The following is a 22,103-nucleotide window of genomic DNA, read 5'->3' as shown; positions in this document are numbered from 1 at the left end:
GCCCTGGTATTATGGTATGTTCCCCATGCCCTGGTATTATGGTATATGTTCACCATGCCCTGGTATTATGGTATATGTTCCCCATGCCCTGGTATTATGGTATATGTTCCCCATGCCCTGGTATTATGGTATGTTCCCCATGCCCTGGTATTATGGTATATGTTCCCCATGCCCTGGTATTATGGTATATGTTCCCCATGCCCTGGTATTATGGTATATGTTCCCCATGCACTGGTATTATGGTATATGTTCCCCATGCACTGGTATGATGGTATATGTTCCCCATGCCCTGGTATTATGGTATATGTTCCCCATTCCCTGGTATTATGGTATATGTTCCCCATGCCCTGGTATTATGGTATATGTTCCCCATGCCCTGGTATGATGGTATATGTTCCCCATGCCCTGGTATTATGGTATGTTCCCCATGCCCTGGTATTATGGTATATGTTCCCCATGCCCTGGTATTATGGTATATGTTCCCCATGCCCTGGTATTATGGTATATGTTCCCCATGCACTGGTATTATGGTATATGTTCCCCATGCACTGGTATTATGGTATATGTTCCCCATGCCCTGGTATTATGGTATATGTTCCCCATGCCCTGGTATTATGGTATATGTTCCCCATGCCCTGGTATTATGGTATATGTTCCCCATGCCCTGGTATTATGGTATATGTTCCCCATGCCCTGGTATTATGGTATGTTCCCTATGCCCTGGTGTTATGGTATGTTCCCCATGCCCTGGTATTATGGTATATGTTCCCCATGCACTGGTATTATGGTATATGTTCCCCATGCCCTGGTATTATGGTATATGTTCCCCATTCCCTGGTATTATGGTATATGTTCCCCATGCCCTGGTATTATGGTATATGTTCCCCATGCCCTGGTATTATGGTATATGTTCCCCATGCCCTGGTATTATGGTATATGTTCCCCATGCACTGGTATTATGGTATATGTTCCCCATGTCCTGGTATTATGGTATATGTTCCCCATGCCCTGGTATTATGGTATGTTCCCCATGCTCTGGTATTATGGTATATGTTCCCCATGCCCTGGTATTACGGATTTACAATATATCCTGATAGTAGCGCCTGTCTATGATATTATTCCACTTTGTTACTTAAACTAATAAGGACATTTGTTTTTCCGTAATTGTTCTCTCATTTGTTAAGCACAGCAGAGTGTCACTTCATTGGGTCTTAGGTGGCCTTCCAGTGTGACCCATGTCCTTGTGTTGCTTCTTTCCAGAGCTCGCCCGCTGCCAGTCCAGCCTGATTGAGCTGAGCAAGTTACTGCAGAGCCTGGAGGGCCTACAGAGGACCCAGTCAGCGCCCAATTTCACTGACATGCAGGTAACACACACACACACACTCACACACACATCGTCATGGACCCCGGGTCGACGGTAACAGAGCATGAGGCCTGATAAAAACCGTCTCAGAGACACAGTTTCTATCTACAAGCCATCAGACTGCTGAACACTTGAACTGGACTGACACCTGCTCTCCACACCTTAGAACACATGCACTCACACACACACACACACGCAGGAACCTGCAATTAAGCATTTAGTTGGACGGTGTACCCCGCGTGTATCCTGTTGGACGGTGTACACCACGTGTACCCCGTTGGACGGTGTACCCCACGTGGATCCTGTTGGACAGTGTACCCCACGTGTATCCTGTTGGACGGTGTACCCCACGTGTATCCTGTTGGACGGTGTACCCCACGTGTATCCTGTTGGACGGTGTACCCCACGTGTATCCTGTTGGACGGTGTACCCCACGTGTATCCTGTTGGACGGTGTACCCCACGTGTATCCTGTTGGACGGTGTACCCCACGTGTATCCCGTTGGACGGTGTACCCCACGTGTATCCCGTTGGACGGTGTACCCCACGTGTATCCCGTTGGACGGTGTACCCCACGTGTATCCCGTTGGACGGTGTACCCCACGTGTATCCCGTTGGACGGTGTACCCCACGTGTATCCCGTTGGACGGTGTACCCCACGTGTATCCCGTTGGACGGTGTACACCACTTGTATCCTGTTGGACGGTGTATCCCGTTGGACGGTGTATCCCGTTGGACGGTGTATCCCGTTGGACGGTGTACACCACGTGTATCCCGTTGGACGGTGTATCCTGTTGGACGGTGTACCCCACGTATATCCTGTTGGACGGTGTACCCCACGTGTATCCTGTTGGACGGTGTACACCACGTGTATCCTGTTGGACGGTGTACACCACGTGTATCCCGTTGGACGGTGTACACCACGTGTATCCTGGTGGACGGTGTACCCCATGTACAGTACCAGTCAAAAGTTTGGACACCTACTCATTCAAGGGTTTTTCTTTATTTTTTTACTATTTTCTATTTTCAACTATGAAATAACACATATGGAATCATGTAGTAACCAAAAAGTGTTAAACAAATAAAAAATGCAGTTGCAAAAACCATCAAAAGCTATGATGAAACTGGCTATCATGAGGACCGCCACAGGAAAGGAAGTCCATTAGAGATTACAGGCCAGATCGCTGCAGAATGCTGTGGTAGCCATGTTGGTTAAGTGTGCCTTGAATTATAAATAAATCACTGACAGTGTCACCAGCACAGCACCATCACACCTCCTCTGTGTTTCACGGTGGGAACCACACATGCAGAGATCATCCGTTCACCTACTCTGCGTCTCACAAAGACACAGCGGTTGGAACCAAAAATCTTGAGTCGAGGAGTCGAGGGAGTAGGTGCTGGTTTCCAATGTTCATTCTCTGGGTTTCATAGTGAATCAAGAGAAGAGACGTTTTAATCCATCTCAGCGCATTTCGTTTCTGGGTCTCGAGTTTGACTTGTCGAGAATCGTGCATTCTTGTCCCCGCAGAGGGAGGCCGGTTTCTAGTTGTGCTTGGCCCAATTTTGGCTGGGTCACAGTGCGTTTTCGTCAGTACCTGCGCATATTGGGGATGATGGCTTCTATGATGACTTTGGTTCCACTCGGGCTGTTGCTGATGTGATGTAATGTTGGTGGGTGATAGACACTCGCTTGGACGCAGCACGACATCTAAACCGGCCTCTCCTGGTATCCCCGTCATGCCTACGGGCTTGGTGGAAGGACCCGTGGCTGTTGTCGCTGAGTAATCCCATGGGTCGAGTTATATCCCACAAGGTGATCTCGACAGACGCATCGAGGGTGTGCTGTGCGAGGGCAACACATATCGGGGGTTGTGGACAGTGTTGCAGAGCGGCCTGCACATCAATTACCTGGAACTGTTGGAGGTGTACATAGCGCTCAGGTGTTTTTTCCCAGTGTTGACAGTTCAGCATGTGCTGGTGAGGACCGAAAACAGGACAGCGGTGGCACAGGGAGGGGTGCGGTCTCAAGCTCTCTTATCCTTTGCTCGCTCTCTACTGCTGTGGAGCAGTGCACACTTTCCCTCACTCCAGATACCCATGGGCGGTCTCCTAGATGTAGAAAATATTAGGCAGGGCTGACATCGATCTTTACGCATCGTGAGAAAATGCGACTTATCAGCAGTTTTTCTAGATAAGGCACCTGGGTGCTCCGTTAGAAATGGATGCTCTCACGCACCAGGGGCCTTTGACCCGCCGTTACACTTTTCCCGCTGTGGATCTGATTCAGCACTCACTAGACGGTACGTTGGGAGGGCTTGTCCTTGATCCTTGTGGCTCCCCATTGGCCCAAACGACCTTGGTTCATGGGGATCATCCTTTTAGGTGGGATTGTTGTTTCAGGGACCTGTTGTCCCAGGTGCACGGACATGTCCATGTCTGGAACCCGCGGCCGGAGATTTGGAATCTGTGGGCTTGGCCCCTGAAAGGTCCAATCAGATGGCAAGATGTTTACCTCTAAACGTCATTGCTACTATCCAGTCTGTATGAAGTTCGCCCTTGACGACTCTTAAGTTGACATTGCGTCCTAATGTGACCTTTGACCCTAAGGTCATGACTATGTCCTATACAGGTCTTTAGCTTTTGAGCTTTTCAGGTTGCATGCCCTGTGTCCAGTACGAGCATTACCATGTACATTGAGCGGACCAGGGGTGTCAGTTTGTGTGACTAACTTTTTGTCTGTTTTGATAATCCGGCTCGTGGTAGAGCACTTTCTAAGCAGCGTCTCTCCAACTGGATTGTGGAGGATATCTCTCCTTCAAACGACAGGAATTACATAGCGGTGTACACGCCCACTCTACCAGGGGTCTGGCGGCCTCTTGGACGTTGTTTAAAGGGTTGCCTGAAGGAGATATTTGTGTTGCGGCTAGTTGAGCATCACCACACACTTTTTGTGAGGTTTTATCGCTTGGATGACACTCCTCCCAGTGTATGGGTAGATTACGCAATACCCAGATACCGGAGGTTTTCCTGTCGGGTTGGAACTCTGGGTGGTCTGTGGTGGGGCCATTTCATTTGGTGTCCGCTGGGGGTTCGGCTTGGGGCTTGATTTCATATCCCCGTAGCTGTGTGGTACCTCGTTTCCATCCTTCAGGGAACAGTAGTTATATAATATGTGTTGTAGCTCGTTTCCCTCCTTCAGGGAACAGTAGTTATATAATATGTGTTGTACCTCGTTTCCCTCCTTCAGGGAACAGTAGTTATATAATATGTGTTGTAGCTCGTTTCCCTCCTTCAGGGAACAGTAGTTATATAATATGTGTTGTACCTCGTTTCCCTCCTTCAGGGAACAGTAGTTATATAATATGTGTTGTACCTCGTTTCCCTCCTTCAGGGAACAGTAGTTATATAATATGTGTTGTACCTCGTTTCCCTCCTTCAGGGAACAGTAATTATAGTCCTAACTGTACGTTATGCAATTATGTCAGGGCAAAGAACATTTTCGGTTATCTGCTCTCGATTCAATGTCATTTTGTGCTTATTATAATACAAAGCCTGAACCACATTTTTGGGGCTGTACAATGCCTTATTCTCATGTTGACTAAATTACCCCATTTACTTTTAACACTCTGTAAAGCTTCAGGAGAAGGCTAATCATGCTTTGGATTCATATTACACTATTTTTTTAAACTCTCCCAATTACCTATGGCAACAGTTTAAAAGCCTTTTCCTTCATGATACTTAGTTTTTATCACTGCGTGTGTTCTGGTAGATTAGGTAGTCCAGAACCAACTATTTTCTCACCAGGAAGCCCAGAACCAACCGTTTCCTCACCAGGTAGCCCAGAACCAACTGTTTTCTCACTAGCGGCCTTCTGGTACACATACATAGTGTTGTTAATGAATGAGTGAGCCATCAGTCCAGGAGAAACAAGGGGAATAATTTTTTTCGTAGTTTTTTTTTTTTAAGCAAAATGAAGTGATGTATTTATAGCCCAGGCTTAAAAAGAACATTGGTTGGAACGAAGCCTCAGCTTCATCTGTGCTTTGCTGTCCCATATGACTTGTCAGACTTGGTGTGATTCATATAGTGATATAAACAGAGTGAGTATCCGTCTTGACTATGTCAGAAGAGACCGCAGAAGGTCTTATGGAAATCCACCTGTAGATCACATTACTACATTCCCAAGTCTCCAAGTGGTACTGACACTCCTCTCCTTCCTCGCCTCCTCTCCCTCTCGTTTCTCTCTACTCTCCTCCCTCCCTCCTCTCTCTCTCATTTCTCTCCATTCTCCTCTCCTCCCTTCCTCCTCTCCTTCCTCCCTTCCGCTCCTCTCAGGTCCCCTCTCTCCCTGTGAGTGCCAGTATGTCGCCCACGTGCCTCCACTCCTCCAACCCCAACCTGTGCGCTGAGCAGGTGGACTTCCAGACCCCTGTCTCTCGCCAGATTCCTGACAACATGGAGTGTGGCGGTGACTACATCAAACTACAGGAGGACTTCTGCCTCATCGCTCAGAAAGGTACAGTGGCCAGTGAAAGTATTCACCCCCTTGGCATTTTTCCTATTTTGTTGCCTTACAACCTGGAATTAAAATAGATTTTTTGGGGGGGTTGTATCATTTGTTTTACACCACATGCCTACCACTTCGAAGATGCAAAATATTTTTTATTGTGAAACTAACAAGAAATAAGACAAAAAAAAATGAAAACTTAAGCGTGCATAACGATTCACCCCCCCAAAGTCAATACTTTGAAGAGCCACCTTTTGCAGCAATTACAGTTGCAAGTCTCTTGGGGTATGTCTCTATTAGCTTGGCACATCTGACCACTGGGATTTTTGCCCATTCTTCAAGGAAATACTGTGTACAGCAATCTTTAAGTCATACCAAGTCAGATTCTCAATTAGATTAAGGTCTGGGCCATTCCAAGACACTTAAATGTTTCCCCTTAACTTCTTGCGTCGAGCCATGCCGGATCCGGTAGCGTAATCATAGCCTCAAGCTCAATACCATAACGCAACGTTAACTATTCATGAAAATCGCAAATGAAATGAAATTAATATGCTAACTCTCAAGCTTAGCCTTTTGTTAACAACACTGTCATCTCAGATTTTCAAAAATATGCTTCACTACCATAGCAAACTAGCATTTAGCATTTAGCGTTAGCATTTAGCGTTAGCATTTAGCGTTAGCATTAGCAGGCCACATTTTCACAAAAACCAGCAAAAACATTCAATAAATCATTTACCTTTGAAGAACTTCAGATGTTTTCAATGAGGAGACTCTCAGTTAGATATCAAATGTTCAGTTTTTCCTGAAAGATTTTTTGTGCAGGAGAAATCGGTCCGTTTGGTGCGTCACGTTTGGCTACCAAAAAAAAACGAAAATTCAGTTATCCAAACGCCGAACTTTTTTCCAAATTAACTCCATAATATCGACTGAAACATGGCAAACGTTGTTTAGAACCAATCCTCAAGGTGTTTTTCACATATCTCTTCAATGATGTATCGTTCCTGGAAGTATGAGTCTCCTTCTGTAACGCAAGGTACAATGGTTGCCGCTGGGAATTACGCACCGATTTAGAAAAGGACACCGGACGGCCCCCTGGCAAATGTAGTCTCTTATGGCCAATCTTCCAATGATATGCCTACAAATACGCCACAATGCAGCAGACATCTTGGATGAACGGCAGAGCGCATAAGCTTGTTCACAGCGTATTCACAGCCATATAAGGAGACGTTAGTAAACACAGCGTCAAAAATCCTGTTCATTTCCTGTTTGAAGTTTCATCTTGGTTTCGCCTGTAGCATTAGTTCTGGGGCACTCACAGATAATATCTTTGCAGTTTTGGAAACGTCAGAGTTTTGTCTTTCCAAGGCTGTCAATTTCATGCATAGTCGAGCATCTTTTCGTGACAAAATATTGCGCTTAAAACGGGCACGTCTTTTTATCCAATAATGACGTAGCGCCCCCATAGGTTGAAGAGGTTAAACCACTCGAGTGTTGCTTTAGCAGTATGCTTAGGCTCATTGTCCTGCTGGAAGGTGAACCTCCGTCCCAGTCTTAAATCTCTGGAAGATTGAAACAGGTGTGATTGTATACACAATCACACACATATACTGTATACACAATCACACACATACACACATATACTGTATACACAATCACACACATACACACATATACTGTATACACAATCACACATATACACACATATACTGTATACACAATCACACACACATATACTGTATACACAATCACACACACATATACTGTATAGACAATCACACACACATATACTGTATACACAATCACACACATATACTGTATACACAATCACACACAAACACACATATACTGTATACACAATCACACACATACACACATATACTGTATACACAATCACACACATACACACATATACTGTATATACAATCACACACACACACACACATATACTGTATACACAAAAACACACATACACACATATACTGTATACACAATCACACACATACACACATATACTGTATACACAATCACACATATACACACATATACTGTATACACAATCACACACACATATACTGTATACACAATCACACACACATATACTGTATACACAATCACACACATATACTGTATACACAATCACACACATACACACATATACTGTATACACAATCACACACATACACACATATACTGTATACACAATCACACATATACACACATATACTGTATACACAATCACACACACATATACTGTATACACAATCACACACACATATACTGTATAGACAATCACACACACATATACTGTATACACAATCACACACATATACTGTATACACAATCACACACAAACACACATATACTGTATACACAATCACACACATACACACATATACTGTATACACAATCACACACATACACACATATACTGTATATACAATCACACACACACACACACATATACTGTATACACACATACACACATATACTGTATACACATACACATATACTGTATACACATACACACATATACTGTATACACATACACAGATATACTGTATACACATACACACATATACTTTATACACAATCACAGTCTGCTGCACTGATTGATAGGTCATGTTAACTACACTGGAATGCATTTCACACCAACCAACAAATGTATTTACACTTCACGTCCAGATGAACAAATCATAGGCCCCGGGGTTTTGTTATCCCCAGCACAACCTCCTGGAACACCCTCATTTTCTGTAAACAAATCATAGGCCCCGGGGTTTTGTTATCCCCAGCACAACCTCCTGGAACACCCTCATTTTCTGTAAACAAATCATAGGCCCCGGGGTTTTGTTATCCCCAGCACAACCTCCTGGAACACCCTCATTTTCTGTAAACAAATCATAGGCCCCGGGGTTTTGTTATCCGCAGCACAACCTCCTGGAACACCCTCATTTTCTGTAAACAAATCATAGGCCCCACGGTTTTGTTATCCCCAGCACAACCTCCTGGAACACCCTCAATTTCTGTAAACAAATCATAGGCCCCGGGGTTTTGTTATCCCCAGCACAACCTCCTGGCACACCCTCATTTTCTGTAATGAAATCGGCGCACAAAGATGCAATTTGTTAACTTCAGTAGCTGCCCATGGGTAAATTTACTGGGGGGAAAGCCAACCAGACCAGTTGAAATAATGGTTTGGTCTACATCCCGTTGGACATGCATTCATAGGCTACACGTCCGTGAAATAAGGCCGATAAGCTGTCAACCCACAGACAAAGTTCCAAGATGAGAGAAACACTGCTCTTGCTCGTACCACTTGTTTTATAAGAATCCAGAATGTCACTTTTGAAACACCTGCAACAGTCAGCAAGGTTGTTTGGGGAAAGTATATGTTCTCTTTCATTGTCTCATTACTGTATATGTTCTTACTATAAAATATGAAGTATACAGTGCTTCCGGAAAGTATTCAGACCCCTTGAATTTTTCCACATTTTGTTATGTTACAGTCTTATTCTAAAATGGATTAAATAAATACAAATCTTGAGCAATCTACACACAGTAGCCCATAATGACAAAACGAAAACACGTTTTTTGAAATGTTTGCAAATGTCTAATTTTTAAAAAAGAAAAATACCTTTTTTACTTAAGTATTCAGACCCTTTGCGATGAGACTTGAAATTGATCTCAGGTGCCTCCTGTCTCCATTAATTATCCTTGAGTCCACCTGTGGTAAATTCAATTGATTGGACATGATTTGGAAAGGCACACACCTGTTGATATAAGATCCCACAGTTGACAGTAGCACTGTCACGGTGAAACCTGGCACCATCCCTACGGTGAAGCATGGTGGTGACAGGATCATACTGTGGGGATGTTTTTCAGCAGCAGAGACTGGGAGACTAGTCAGGATCAAGGGAAAGGTGAACGGAGCAAAGTACAGAGAGATCCTTGATGAAAACCTGCTCCAGAGCACTCAGTACCTCAGACTGGGGCGGAGGTTCACCTTCCAATAGAACAATGACCCTAAGCACACAGCCAAGACAACACAGGAGTGGCTTCGGGACAAGTCTCTGAATGTCTATGAGAGGCCCGGCCAGAGGCCGGACTTGAACCCGAACTAACATCTCTAGAGAGACCTGAAAATAGCTGTGCAGCAACACACCCCATCCAACCAGACAGAGCTTGAGAGGATCTACAGAGAAGAATAGGAGAACTGCCTAAATACAGATGTGTCAGGCTTGTAGAGTCATACCCAAGAAGACTCAATGCTACAATATTAATTGAATACATTTTTAGAATAAGGCTGTAACGTAACAAAATGTGGAAAAAGTGAAGGGGTCTGAATACTTTCCGAATGCTCTGTATATATTAAAACTTATTATTATATTACTATTTGTGTTTTTGCTGCCTAGCCCCGGGAAGCTCCTGCATCGGTCCGTCCCTTTACACTATACCAGCAAAGTGTAGGGAAACCATTAGTAAGAGTTGTAAGTAACCAGAGGGCGTGTTTAAAATGACTTCTGGTTCCTGTCTTTTGCAGTCCACTCCATGTTGAAGTCTGCGTTCAACACAGTGGCCATGGAGAAGGAGAAGATCAAATCTGTTCTCTCAGACCAGGAGCAGTCAGAGCGGCCTGCCCAGGTCATCACCCTCAGGAAGTCTCTGTCACAGGTGAGACCGGCAGGTGTTCATTTAGAATTCTCCTTCTACACTACCCATAATCCTCCTGCACTGGGAACAGTCACTATAAATGGTTAATTGTGTTTTTTTTTTGTCAGAACACATTACATCACCTTAAATATTATGTGCAGCACTTGAAACATGAAATGTACTGGCTGGAGAGATGAGGGGTTTCAAAGGAATCGGTATGACTTTCATCACTGCTTGAGTTTGATTTCTGATTCTTTGCGAATGGATCCATTGCATATAGTCACATTGTGAGACAAAAACAGAGCAGCCATGGTATGTAGTGTAGAGCTGAATATGAATGTAGAGCTGTACAATATAGATCCAGTTGTAATGTTTATCTGTTCAGTTCTGTATTCCTCTCTACACCCCTCTCATCCAGCTGACAGATTAGTGATTGATTAGTATTTCTCCTCATTTCAGGCCCTGTCCCAAAACGCTGAGCTTAAAACCCGACTGGGCCGCATCCACTCTGAGTCGGTCCTGTCTGAACAAACAATCAGTGTGAACCTCATCACTAGTCCTGATGAGGTAGCTAGCTACGTCTTCTACTGGATCAAGTTGTTGTTTTGTTGTCATTGTCCCTGAAATGCAGGACACTTGCCATTGCAGTGCTGGGTGTGCTTATGGCAGGTGACGTCAGGGAGAATAGTGATCTTGTCTACTGTTTATCTCCTCTGTGGTGTTATACATCCTGTTGTAGAGCTGGACAAGTAACTTTAGTTAACTGGAAAACATTGTGTATCCTCTGCTTTACTGCGTTTACCAATTAGGGTATTGATTCCTGTCCTTAAAGAAAGATGGTGTTTCCAGTATGTCTTGGCAGGTGAGCTCACTGATCATTAAAGTTGTGCTGAGCCTGACGTCAAGGTAAATGGAGAAAAAAAACTATGTGATCCTACCAGGAATATAGGAAGAATTAAGTCTCCAATGACTGCTGGGTCTCCACCGTCTCCACTTTCACACAGTTCGGGTTCTATGTCGTCTCGCCACCTAAAGTCACTTAGTAAAAGACAATGTACTGATTGTGTTTCTCTGTTTCCTTAAAAAAGGGGGGTGAGCAGAGGGGAATCCCTCTGACTCAACAGACGTCCAATGAGAGCAGGCTGTCGATGTCAGAGTCTGTGTCGGAGTTCTTCGACGCCCAGGAAGTGCTGCTGTCGGCCAGCTCGTCAGAGAACGAGGTGAGAGAGGGCTGGGGAGGGGGGCTCTCCAAACTAGAGGGGGCTCTCCAAACTAGAGGGGGCACTCTCCAAACTAGAGGGGGCACTCTCCAAACTAGAGGGGGCTCTCCAAACTAGAGGGGGACTCTCCAAACTAGAGGGAGGACTCTCCAAACTAGAGGGGACTCTCCAAACTAGAGGGGGGCTCTCCAAACTAGAGGGGGCTCTCCAAACTAGAGGGAGGCTCTCCAAACTAGAGGGGGCTCTCCAAACTAGAGGGGGACTCTCCAAACTAGAGGGGGCTCTCCAAACTAGAGGGGGACTCTCCAAACTAGAGGGGGGACTCTCCAAACTAGAGGGGGGACTCTCCAAACTAGAGGGAGGACTCTCCAAACTAGAGGGGGCACTCTCCAAACTAGAGGGGGCACTCTCCAAACTAGAGGGGGCTCTCCAAACTAGAGGGGGCTCTCCAAACTAGAGGGGGCTCTCCAAACTAGAGGGGCACTCTCCAAACTAGAGGGGGCTCTCCAAACTAGAGGGGGCTCTCCAAACTAGAGGGGGACTCTCCAAACTAGAGGGGGGCTCTCCAAACTAGAGGGGGCTCTCCAAACTAGAGGGGGGCTCTCCAAACTAGAGGGGGGCTCTCCAAACTAGAGGGGCGCTCTCCAAACTAGAGGGGGGGCTCTCCAAACTAGAGGGGAGGCTCTCCAAACTAGCGGGGGACTTTCCAAACTAGAGGGGGACTCTCCAAACTAGCGGGGGACTCTCCAGTCTCTAGTCTATAATGCTGCTGGGTCCAGTCATGTCCTTTAACTGAGTCCAGTCATGTCCAATTTCTCATGAAACCAACTCCAGGTTTTCAATGGTACGCCCTTCTTTATGGATTTGGCATGGTCCTTCCTCCAGTCTGATGATTTGTCTGTTCTTAAGCCACAGAGTTGGCTTTTTTTTAACTCACTGCCATGACAGACCCAATGCCATGAGTACCGAGCACCAGTCAATATGGCCCCATAAGAGCCATCACCCTTCAGGCCTATCTGGCTGCTCCCCAGGTGTGAAAACCAAGTGCTGCTATCTAGAGTTCTGCTGAAGGATTACTCAACACGGAGATCCATCACCAGGCTAGAGCCAAACCCTCTGCCTCAGGGGCCTGGCCCTATTCAAACCAGCAGAGTTCTGTTGGTCAATAAACCCTCTGCCTCAGGTACCTGGCCCTATTCAAACCAGCAGAGTTCTGTTGGTCAATAAACCCTCTTCCAGCAGCCGACTGTACTGCATTAGAGGCCATTACTACCAACAGCCACAATCTGCTATTCTCTGGTATCGTCAGTAAGATCATTGTATGTTACTGCAGCATTTCCACTTTACTTATATAGTGTCTCATCTTGTGGTGACTGCAGAAAGAGAGAGAAGAGATAGCAAGCACTGACGGCAGTTTGTTAGTCACTGGCAAAATGCAGTGTGTGTGTGTACTGTACTGTGTGTGTACTGTACTGTGTGTGTGTACTGTGCTGTGTGTGTACTGTACTGTACTGTGTGTGTGTGTACTGTACTGTGTGTGTGTGTGTACTGTACTGTACTGTGTGTGTACTGTACTGTGTGTGTGTGTGTGTGTACTGTACTGTACTGTGTGTGTGTGTGTACTGTACTGTACTGTGTGTGTGTGTACTGTACTGTGTGTGTGTGTACTGTACTGTGTGTGTGTACTGTACTGTACTGTGTGTACTGTACTGTACTGTGTGTGTGTACTGTACTGTGTGTGTGTGTGTACTGTACTGTGTGTGTGTGTGCTGTACTGTACTGTGTGTGTGTACTGTACTGTGTGTGTGTGTGTACTGTACTGTGTGTGTGTACTGTACTGTACTGTACTGTGTGTGTGTACTGTACTGTGTGTGTGTGTACTGTACTGTGTGTGTGTGTACTGTACTGTACTGTACTGTGTGTGTGTACTGTACTGTGTGTGTGTGTACTGTACTGTAGTGTGTGTACTGTACTGTACTGTGTGTGTGTACTGTACTGTGTGTGTGTGTGTACTGTACTGTGTGTGTGTGTGTACTGTGTGTGTGTGTGTGTACTGTACTGTACTGTACTGTACTGTGTGTGTGTGTGTACTGTACTGTGTGTGTGTACTGTACTGTGTGTGTGTGTGTGTGTGTACTGTACTGTAGTGTGTGTGTGTACTGTACTGTACTGTGTGTGTGTACTGTACTGTGTGTGTGTGTGTGTGTACTGTACTGTGTGTGTGTGTGTACTGTACTGTACTGTGTGTGTACTGTACTGTACTGTGTGTGTACTGTACTGTACTGTGTGTGTACTGTACTGTACTGTGTGTGTGTGTGTGTGTACTGTACTGTACTGTGTGTGTGTGTGTGTACTGTACTGTGTGTGTGTGTGTGCTGTACTGTGCTGTGTGTGTGCTGTACTGTACTGTGTGTGTGCTGTACTGTACTGTGTGTATGTGTACTGTACTGTGTGTGTGCTGTACTGTACTGTGTGTGTGCTGTACTGTACTGTGTGTGTGCTGTACTGTACTGTGTGTGTGTGTACTGTACTGTGTGTGTGTGCTGTACTGTACTGTGTGTGTGTGTGTACTGTACTGTGTGTGTGTACTGTGTGTGTGTGCTGTACTGTACTGTGTGTGTGTGTGCTGTACTGTACTGTGTGTGTGTGCTGTACTGTACTGTGTGTGTGTACTGTACTGTACTGTGTGTGTGCTGTACTGTACTGTGTGTGTGTGTGTGTGTGTACTGTACTGTGTGTGTGTGTGTGTACTGTACTGTGTGTGTGTGTGTACTGTACTGTACTGTGTGTGTGTGCGTACTGTACTGTGTGTGTGTGTACTGTACTGTGTGTGTGTGTGCTGTACTGTACTGTGTGTGTGTACTGTACTGTGTGTGTGCTGTACTGTACTGTGTGTGTGTGTGCTGTACTGTGTGTGTGTGTACTGTACTGTGTGTGTGTGCTGTACTGTACTGTGTGTGTGTGTGTACTGTACTGTGTGTGTGTGTACTGTACTGTGTGTGTGTGTACTGTACTGTGTGTGTGGTACTGTACTGTGTGTGTGTGTACTGTACTTGTGTGTGTGTGTGTACTGTACTGTGTGTGTGTGCTGTACTGTACTGTACTGTGTGTGTGTGTGCTGTACTGTGTGTGTGTGCTGTACTGTGTGTGTGTGCTGTACTGTACTGTGTGTGTACTGTACTGAACTGTACTGTGTGTGTACTGTACTGTACTGTGTGTGTGTGTGTGTGTGTACTGTACTGTACTGACTCAGTGGCTCTGTTGTCTTCCTCTAACCCTCTAGGCCTCAGACGATGAATCATACGTCAGCGATGTGAGTGATAACATTTCAGAAGACAATGCCAGCGTGACTGATAATGTCTCCAGACAAAGTAGGTTCTCCTTAGCTTTCCAAAAATGCCTCTCCTTCCATTACAGTGTGTGTGTGTGTGTGTGTGTGTGTGTGTGTGTGTGTGTGAGGGGGATTGACCTCACAGGCCTCACTGTGTGCCAACAGCTGCACTCGAGGCTTATGAAAGCTATCAGTGTGAAGTGCAGGAACGCCTCCATCTTCTATTCTAACCCGGCATCTTTGGACTATGTTTCAGTCGTGAACTACCTGTGGCTACGATGAGAGGCCAGGATACGGGTTTGACGAGGCCTTGTAGTTCAGACAGTCGTCAGTCGGGAACTACCTGTGGCTACGATGAGAGGCAAGGATACGGGTTTGACGAGGCCTTGTAGTTCAGACAGTCGTCAGTCGTGAACTACCTGTGGCTACGATGAGAGGCAAGGATACGGGTTTGACGAGGCCTTGTAGTTCAGACAGTCGTCAGTCGTGAACTACCTGTGGCTACGATGAGAGGCAAGGATACGGGTTTGACGAGGCCTTGTAGTTCAGACAGTCGTCAGTCGTGAACTACCTGTGGCTACGATGAGAGGCAAGGATACGGGTTTGACGAGGCCTTGTAGTTCAGACAGTCGTCAGTCGTGAACTACCTGTGGCTACGATGAGAGGCAAGGATTAGGGTTTGACGAGGCCTTGTAGTTCAGACAGTCGTCAGTCGTGAACTACCTGTGGCTACGATGAGAGGCCAGGATACGGGTTTGACGAGGCCTTGTAGTTCAGACAGTCGTCAGTCGTGAACTACCTGTGGCTACGATGAGAGGCAAGGATACGGGTTTGACTAGGACTTGTAGTTCAGACAGTCGTCAGTCGTGAACTACCTGTGGCTACGATGAGAGGCAAGGATACGGGTTTGACGAGGCCTTGTAGTTCAGACAGTCGTCAGTCGTGAACTACCTGTGGCTACGATGAGAGGCAAGGATACGGGTTTGACGAGGCCTTGTAGTTCAGACAGTCAGTCGTCAGTCGTGAACTACCTGTGGCTACGATGAGAGGCCAGGATACGGGTTTGACGAGGCCTTGTAGTTCAGACAGTCGTCAGTCGTGAACTACCTGTGGCTACGATGAGAGGCAAGGATACGGATTTGACGAGGCCTTGTAGTTCAGACAGTCGTCAGTCGTGAACTACCTGTGGCTACGATGAGAGGCAAGGATTAGGGTTTGACGAGGCCTTGTAGTTCAGACAGTCGTCAGTCGTGAACTACCTGTGGCTACGATGAGAGGCAAGGATACGGGTTTGACGAGGCCTTGTAGTTCAGACAGTCGTCAGTCGTGAACTACCTGTGGCTACGATGAGAGGCAAGGATACGGGTTTGACGAGGCCTTGTAGTTCAGACAGTCGTCAGTCGTGAAATACCTGTGGCTACGATGAGAGGCAAGGATACGGGTTTGACGAGGCCTTGTAGTTCAGACAGTCGTCAGTCGTGAACTACCTGTGGCTACGATGAGAGGCCAGGATACGGGTTTGACGAGGCCTTGTAGTTCAGACAGTCGTCAGTCGTGAACTACCTGTGGCTACGATGAGAGGCAAGGATTAGGGTTTGACGAGGCCTTGTAGTTCAGACAGTCGTCAGTCGTGAACTACCTGTGGCTACGATGAGAGGCCAGGATTAGGGTTTGACGAGGCCTTGTAGTTCAGACAGTCGTCAGTCGTGAACTACCTGTGGCTACGATGAGAGGCCAGGATTAGGGTTTGACGAGGCCTTGTAGTTCAGACAGTCGTCAGTCGTGAACTACCTGTGGCTACGATGAGGCCTTGTAGAGGCCAGGATTAGGGGTTTGACGAGGCCTTGTAGTTCAGACAGTCGTCAGTCGTGAACTACCTGTGGCTACGATGAGAGGCAGGATACGGGTTTGACGAGGCCTTGTAGTTCAGACAGTCGTCAGTCGTGAACTACCTGTGCTACGATGAGAGGCAAGGATACGGGTTTGACGAGGCCTTGTAGTTCAGACAGTCGTCAGTCGTGAACTACCTGTGGCTACGATGAGAGGCAAGGATTAGGGTTTGACGAGGCCTTGTAGTTCAGACAGTCGTCAGTCGTGAACTACCTGTGGCTACGATGAGAGGCCAGGATACGGGTTTGACGAGGCCTTGTAGTTCAGACAGTCGTCAGTCGTGAACTACCTGTGGCTACGATGAGAGGCAAGGATACGGGTTTGACGAGGCCTTGTAGTTCAGACAGTCGTCAGTCGTGAACTACCTGTGGCTACGATGAGAGGCAAGGATACGGGTTTGACGAGGCCTTGTAGTTCAGACAGTCGTCAGTCGTGAACTACCTGTGGCTACGATGAGAGGCAAGGATACGGGTTTGACGAGGCCTTGTAGTTCAGACAGTCAGTCGTCAGTCGTGAACTACCTGTGGCTACGATGAGAGGCCAGGATACGGGTTTGACGAGGCCTTGTAGTTCAGACAGTCGTCAGTCGTGAACTACCTGTGGCTACGATGAGAGGCAAGGATACGGGTTTGACGAGGCCTTGTAGTTCAGACAGTCGTCAGTCGTGAACTACCTGTGGCTACGATGAGAGGCAAGGATTAGGGTTTGACGAGGCCTTGTAGTTCAGACAGTCGTCAGTCGTGAACTACCTGTGGCTACGATGAGAGGCAAGGATACGGGTTTGACGAGGCCTTGTAGTTCAGACAGTCGTCAGTCGTGAACTACCTGTGGCTACGATGAGAGGCAAGGATACGGGTTTGACGAGGCCTTGTAGTTCAGACAGTCGTCAGTCGTGAACTACCTGTGGCTACGATGAGAGGCAAGGATACGGGTTTGACGAGGCCTTGTAGTTCAGACAGTCGTCAGTCGTGAACTACCTGTGGCTACGATGAGAGGCCAGGATACGGGTTTGACGAGGCCTTGTAGTTCAGACAGTCGTCAGTCGTGAACTACCTGTGGCTACGATGAGAGGCAAGGATACGGGTTTGACGAGGCCTTGTAGTTCAGACAGTCGTCAGTCGTGAACTACCTGTGGCTACGATGAGAGGCAAGGATTAGGGTTTGACGAGGCCTTGTAGTTCAGACAGTCGTCAGTCGTGAACTACCTGTGGCTACGATGAGAGGCAAGGATTAGGGTTTGACGAGGCCTTGTAGTTCAGACAGTCGTCAGTCGTGAACTACCTGTGGCTACGATGAGAGGCCAGGATTAGGGTTTGACGAGGCCTTGTAGTTCAGACAGTCGTCAGTCGTGAACTACCTGTGGCTACGATGAGAGGCCAGGATACGGGTTTGACGAGGCCTTGTAGTTCAGACAGTCGTCAGTCGTGAACTACCTGTGGCTACGATGAGAGGCAAGGATACGGGTTTGACGAGGCCTTGTAGTTCAGACAGTCGTCAGTCGTGAACTACCTGTGGCTACGATGAGAGGCAAGGATACGGGTTTGACGAGGCCTTGTAGTTCAGACAGTCGTCAGTCGTGAACTACCTGTGGCTACGATGAGAGGCAAGGATACGGGTTTGACGAGGCCTTGTAGTTCAGACAGTCAGTCGTGAGAGGCAGTTTGACGTGAACTACCTGTGGCTACGATGAGAGGCCAGGATACGGGTTTGACGAGGCCTTGTAGTTCAGACAGTCGTCAGTCGTGAACTACCTGTGGCTACGATGAGAGGCAAGGATACGGGTTTGACGAGGCCTTGTAGTTCAGACAGTCGTCAGTCGTGAACTACCTGTGGCTACGATGAGAGGCAAGGATTAGGGTTTGACGAGGCCTTGTAGTTCAGACAGTCGTCAGTCGTGAACTACCTGTGGCTACGATGAGAGGCAAGGATTACGGGTTTGACGAGGCCTTGTAGTTCAGACAGTCGTCAGTCGTGAACTACCTGTGGCTACGATGAGAGGCCAGGATTACGGGTTTGACGAGGCCTTGTAGTTCAGACAGTCGTCAGTCGTGAACTACCTGTGGCTACGATGAGAGGCCAGGATTAGGGTTTGACGAGGCCTTGTAGTTCAGACAGTCGTCAGTCGTGAACTACCTGTGGCTACGATGAGAGGCAGGATACGGGTTTGACGAGGCCTTGTAGTTCAGACAGTCGTCAGTCGTGAACTACCTGTGGCTACGATGAGAGGCAAGGATACGGGTTTGACGAGGCCTTGTAGTTCAGACAGTCGTCAGTCGTGAACTACCTGTGGCTACGATGAGAGGCAAGGATACGGGTTTGACGAGGCCTTGTAGTTCAGACAGTCGTCAGTCGTGAACTACCTGTGGCTACGATGAGAGGCAAGGATACGGGTTTGACGAGGCCTTGTAGTTCAGACAGTCGTCAGTCGTGAACTACCTGTGGCTACGATGAGAGGCAAGGATACGGGTTTGACGAGGCCTTGTAGTTCAGACAGTCGTCAGTCGTGAACTACCTGTGGCTACGATGAGAGGCCAGGATACGGGTTTGACGAGGCCTTGTAGTTCAGACAGTCGTCAGTCGTGAACTACCTGTGGCTACGATGAGAGGCAAGGATACGGGTTTGACTAGGCCTTGTAGTTCAGACAGTCAGTCAGTCGTGAACTACCTGTGGCTCTACGATGAGAGGCAAGGATACGGGTTTGACGAGGCCTTGTAGTTCAGACAGTCGTCAGTCGTGAACTACCTGTGGCTACGATGAGAGGCAAGGATACGGGTTTGACGAGGCCTTGTAGTTCAGACAGTCAGTCGTCAGTCGTGAACTACCTGTGGCTACGATGAGAGGCCAGGATACGGGTTTGACGAGGCCTTGTAGTTCAGACAGTCGTCAGTCGTGAACTACCTGTGGCTACGATGAGAGGCAAGGATACGGGTTTGACGAGGCCTTGTAGTTCAGACAGTCGTCAGTCGTGAACTACCTGTGGCTACGATGAGAGGCAAGGATTAGGGTTTGACGAGGCCTTGTAGTTCAGACAGTCGTCAGTCGTGAACTACCTGTGGCTACGATGAGAGGCAAGGATACGGGTTTGACGAGGCCTTGTAGTTCAGACAGTCGTCAGTCGTGAACTACCTGTGGCTACGATGAGAGGCAAGGATACGGGTTTGACGAGGCCTTGTAGTTCAGACAGTCGTCAGTCGTGAACTACCTGTGGCTACGATGAGAGGCAAGGATACGGGTTTGACGAGGCCTTGTAGTTCAGACAGTCGTCAGTCGTGAACTACCTGTGGCTACGATGAGAGGCCAGGATACGGGTTTGACGAGGCCTTGTAGTTCAGACAGTCGTCAGTCGTGAACTACCTGTGGCTACGATGAGAGGCAGGATACGGTTTGACGAGGCCTTGTAGTTCAGACAGTCGTCAGTCGTGAACTACCTGTGGCTTGACGACGATGAGAGGCCAGGATACGGGTTTGACGAGGCCTTGTAGTTCAGACAGTCGTCAGTCGTGAACTACCTGTGGCTACGATGAGAGGCAAGGATACGGGTTTGACGAGGCCTTGTAGTTCAGACAGTCAGTTTGACGTCAGTCGTGAACTACCTGTGGCTACGATGAGAGGCAAGGATACGGGTTTGACGAGGCCTTGTAGTTCAGACAGTCGTCAGTCGTGAACTACCTGTGGCTACGATGAGAGGCAAGGATACGGGTTTGACGAGGCCTTGTAGTTCAGACAGTCGTCAGTCGTGAACTACCTGTGGCTACGATGAGAGGCAAGGATAGGGTTTGACGAGGCCTTGTAGTTCAGACAGTCGTCAGTCGTGAACTACCTGTGGCTACGATGAGAGGCAAGGATACGGGTTTGACGAGGCCTTGTAGTTCAGACAGTCGTCAGTCGTGAACTACCTGTGGCTACGATGAGAGGCAAGGATACGGGTTTGACGAGGCCTTGTAGTTCAGACAGTCGTCAGTCGTGAACTACCTGTGGCTACGATGAGAGGCAAGGATACGGGTTTGACGAGGCCTTGTAGTTCAGACAGTCGTCAGTCGTGAACTACCTGTGGCTACGATGAGAGGCAAGGATACGGGTTTGACGAGGCCTTGTAGTTCAGACAGTCGTCAGTCGTGAACTACCTGTGGCTACGATGAGAGGCCAGGATTAGGGTTTGACGAGGCCTTGTAGTTCAGACAGTCGTCAGTCGTGAACTACCTGTGGCTACGATGAGAGGCCAGGATACGGGTTTGACGAGGCCTTGTAGTTCAGACAGTCGTCAGTCGTGAACTACCTGTGGCTACGATGAGAGGCAAGGATACGGGTTTGACGAGGCCTTGTAGTTCAGACAGTCGTCAGTCGTGAACTACCTGTGGCTACGATGAGAGGCAAGGATACGGGTTTGACGAGGCCTTGTAGTTCAGACAGTCGTCAGTCGTGAACTACCTGTGGCTACGATGAGAGGCAGGATTAGGGTTTGACGAGGCCTTGTAGTTCAGACAGTCGTCAGTCGTGAACTACCTGTGGCTACGATGAGAGGCCAGGATACGGGTTTGACGAGGCCTTGTAGTTCAGACAGTCGTCAGTCGTGAACTACCTGTGGCTACGATGAGAGGCAAGGATACGGGTTTGACGAGGCCTTGTAGTTCAGACAGTCGTCAGTCGTGAACTACCTGTGGCTACGATGAGAGGCCAGGATTAGGGTTTGACGAGGCCTTGTAGTTCAGACAGTCGTCAGTCGTGAACTACCTGTGGCTACGATGAGAGGCAAGGATTAGGGTTTGACGAGGCCTTGTAGTTCAGACAGTCGTCAGTCGTGAACTACCTGTGGCTACGATGAGAGGCCAGGATTAGGGTTTGACGAGGCCTTGTAGTTCAGACAGTCGTCAGTCGTGAACTACCTGTGGCTACGATGAGAGGCCAGGATACGGGTTTGACGAGGCCTTGTAGTTCAGACAGTCGTCAGTCGTGAACTACCTGTGGCTACGATGAGAGGCAAGGATACGGGTTTGACGAGGCCTTGTAGTTTAGACAGTCGTCAGTCGTGAACTACCTGTGGCTACGATGAGAGGCAAGGATACGGGTTTGACGAGGCCTTGTAGTTCAGACAGTCGAGGCTACGATGAGAGGCAGGATAGGGTTTGAGAGGCCTTGTAGTTTAGA

At 47.6% G+C, this 22,103-nt stretch overlaps 1 protein-coding gene across 2 annotated transcripts in view; it reads left to right on the top strand.

The window, feature by feature from the left end:
* Window positions 1-22,103, top strand: part of LOC115119723 (oxysterol-binding protein-related protein 6-like) — a 167,217-nt gene that overhangs the window by 67,468 nt on the left and 77,646 nt on the right. The window contains exons 8-13 of one of the 2 annotated variants that reach the window (XM_065019433.1): window positions 1,261-1,364; window positions 5,698-5,878; window positions 10,407-10,537; window positions 10,976-11,083; window positions 11,605-11,736; window positions 15,020-15,107. In XM_065019433.1, the coding sequence (XP_064875505.1) occupies window positions 1,261-1,364; window positions 5,698-5,878; window positions 10,407-10,537; window positions 10,976-11,083; window positions 11,605-11,736; window positions 15,020-15,107 (744 nt within the window). The remainder of the gene's footprint in view (window positions 1-1,260; window positions 1,365-5,697; window positions 5,879-10,406; window positions 10,538-10,975; window positions 11,084-11,604; window positions 11,737-15,019; window positions 15,108-22,103) is intronic. The other variant, XM_065019435.1, reaches the window with a different exon arrangement.

This window comes from Oncorhynchus nerka, linkage group LG1 (genome assembly GCF_034236695.1).
Source record: "Oncorhynchus nerka isolate Pitt River linkage group LG1, Oner_Uvic_2.0, whole genome shotgun sequence".
Lineage (NCBI taxonomy): Eukaryota > Metazoa > Chordata > Actinopteri > Salmoniformes > Salmonidae > Oncorhynchus > Oncorhynchus nerka.
The sequence above is the reverse complement of the archived record's forward strand: the minus strand, read 5'-3'. Positions and strand labels throughout refer to the sequence as shown.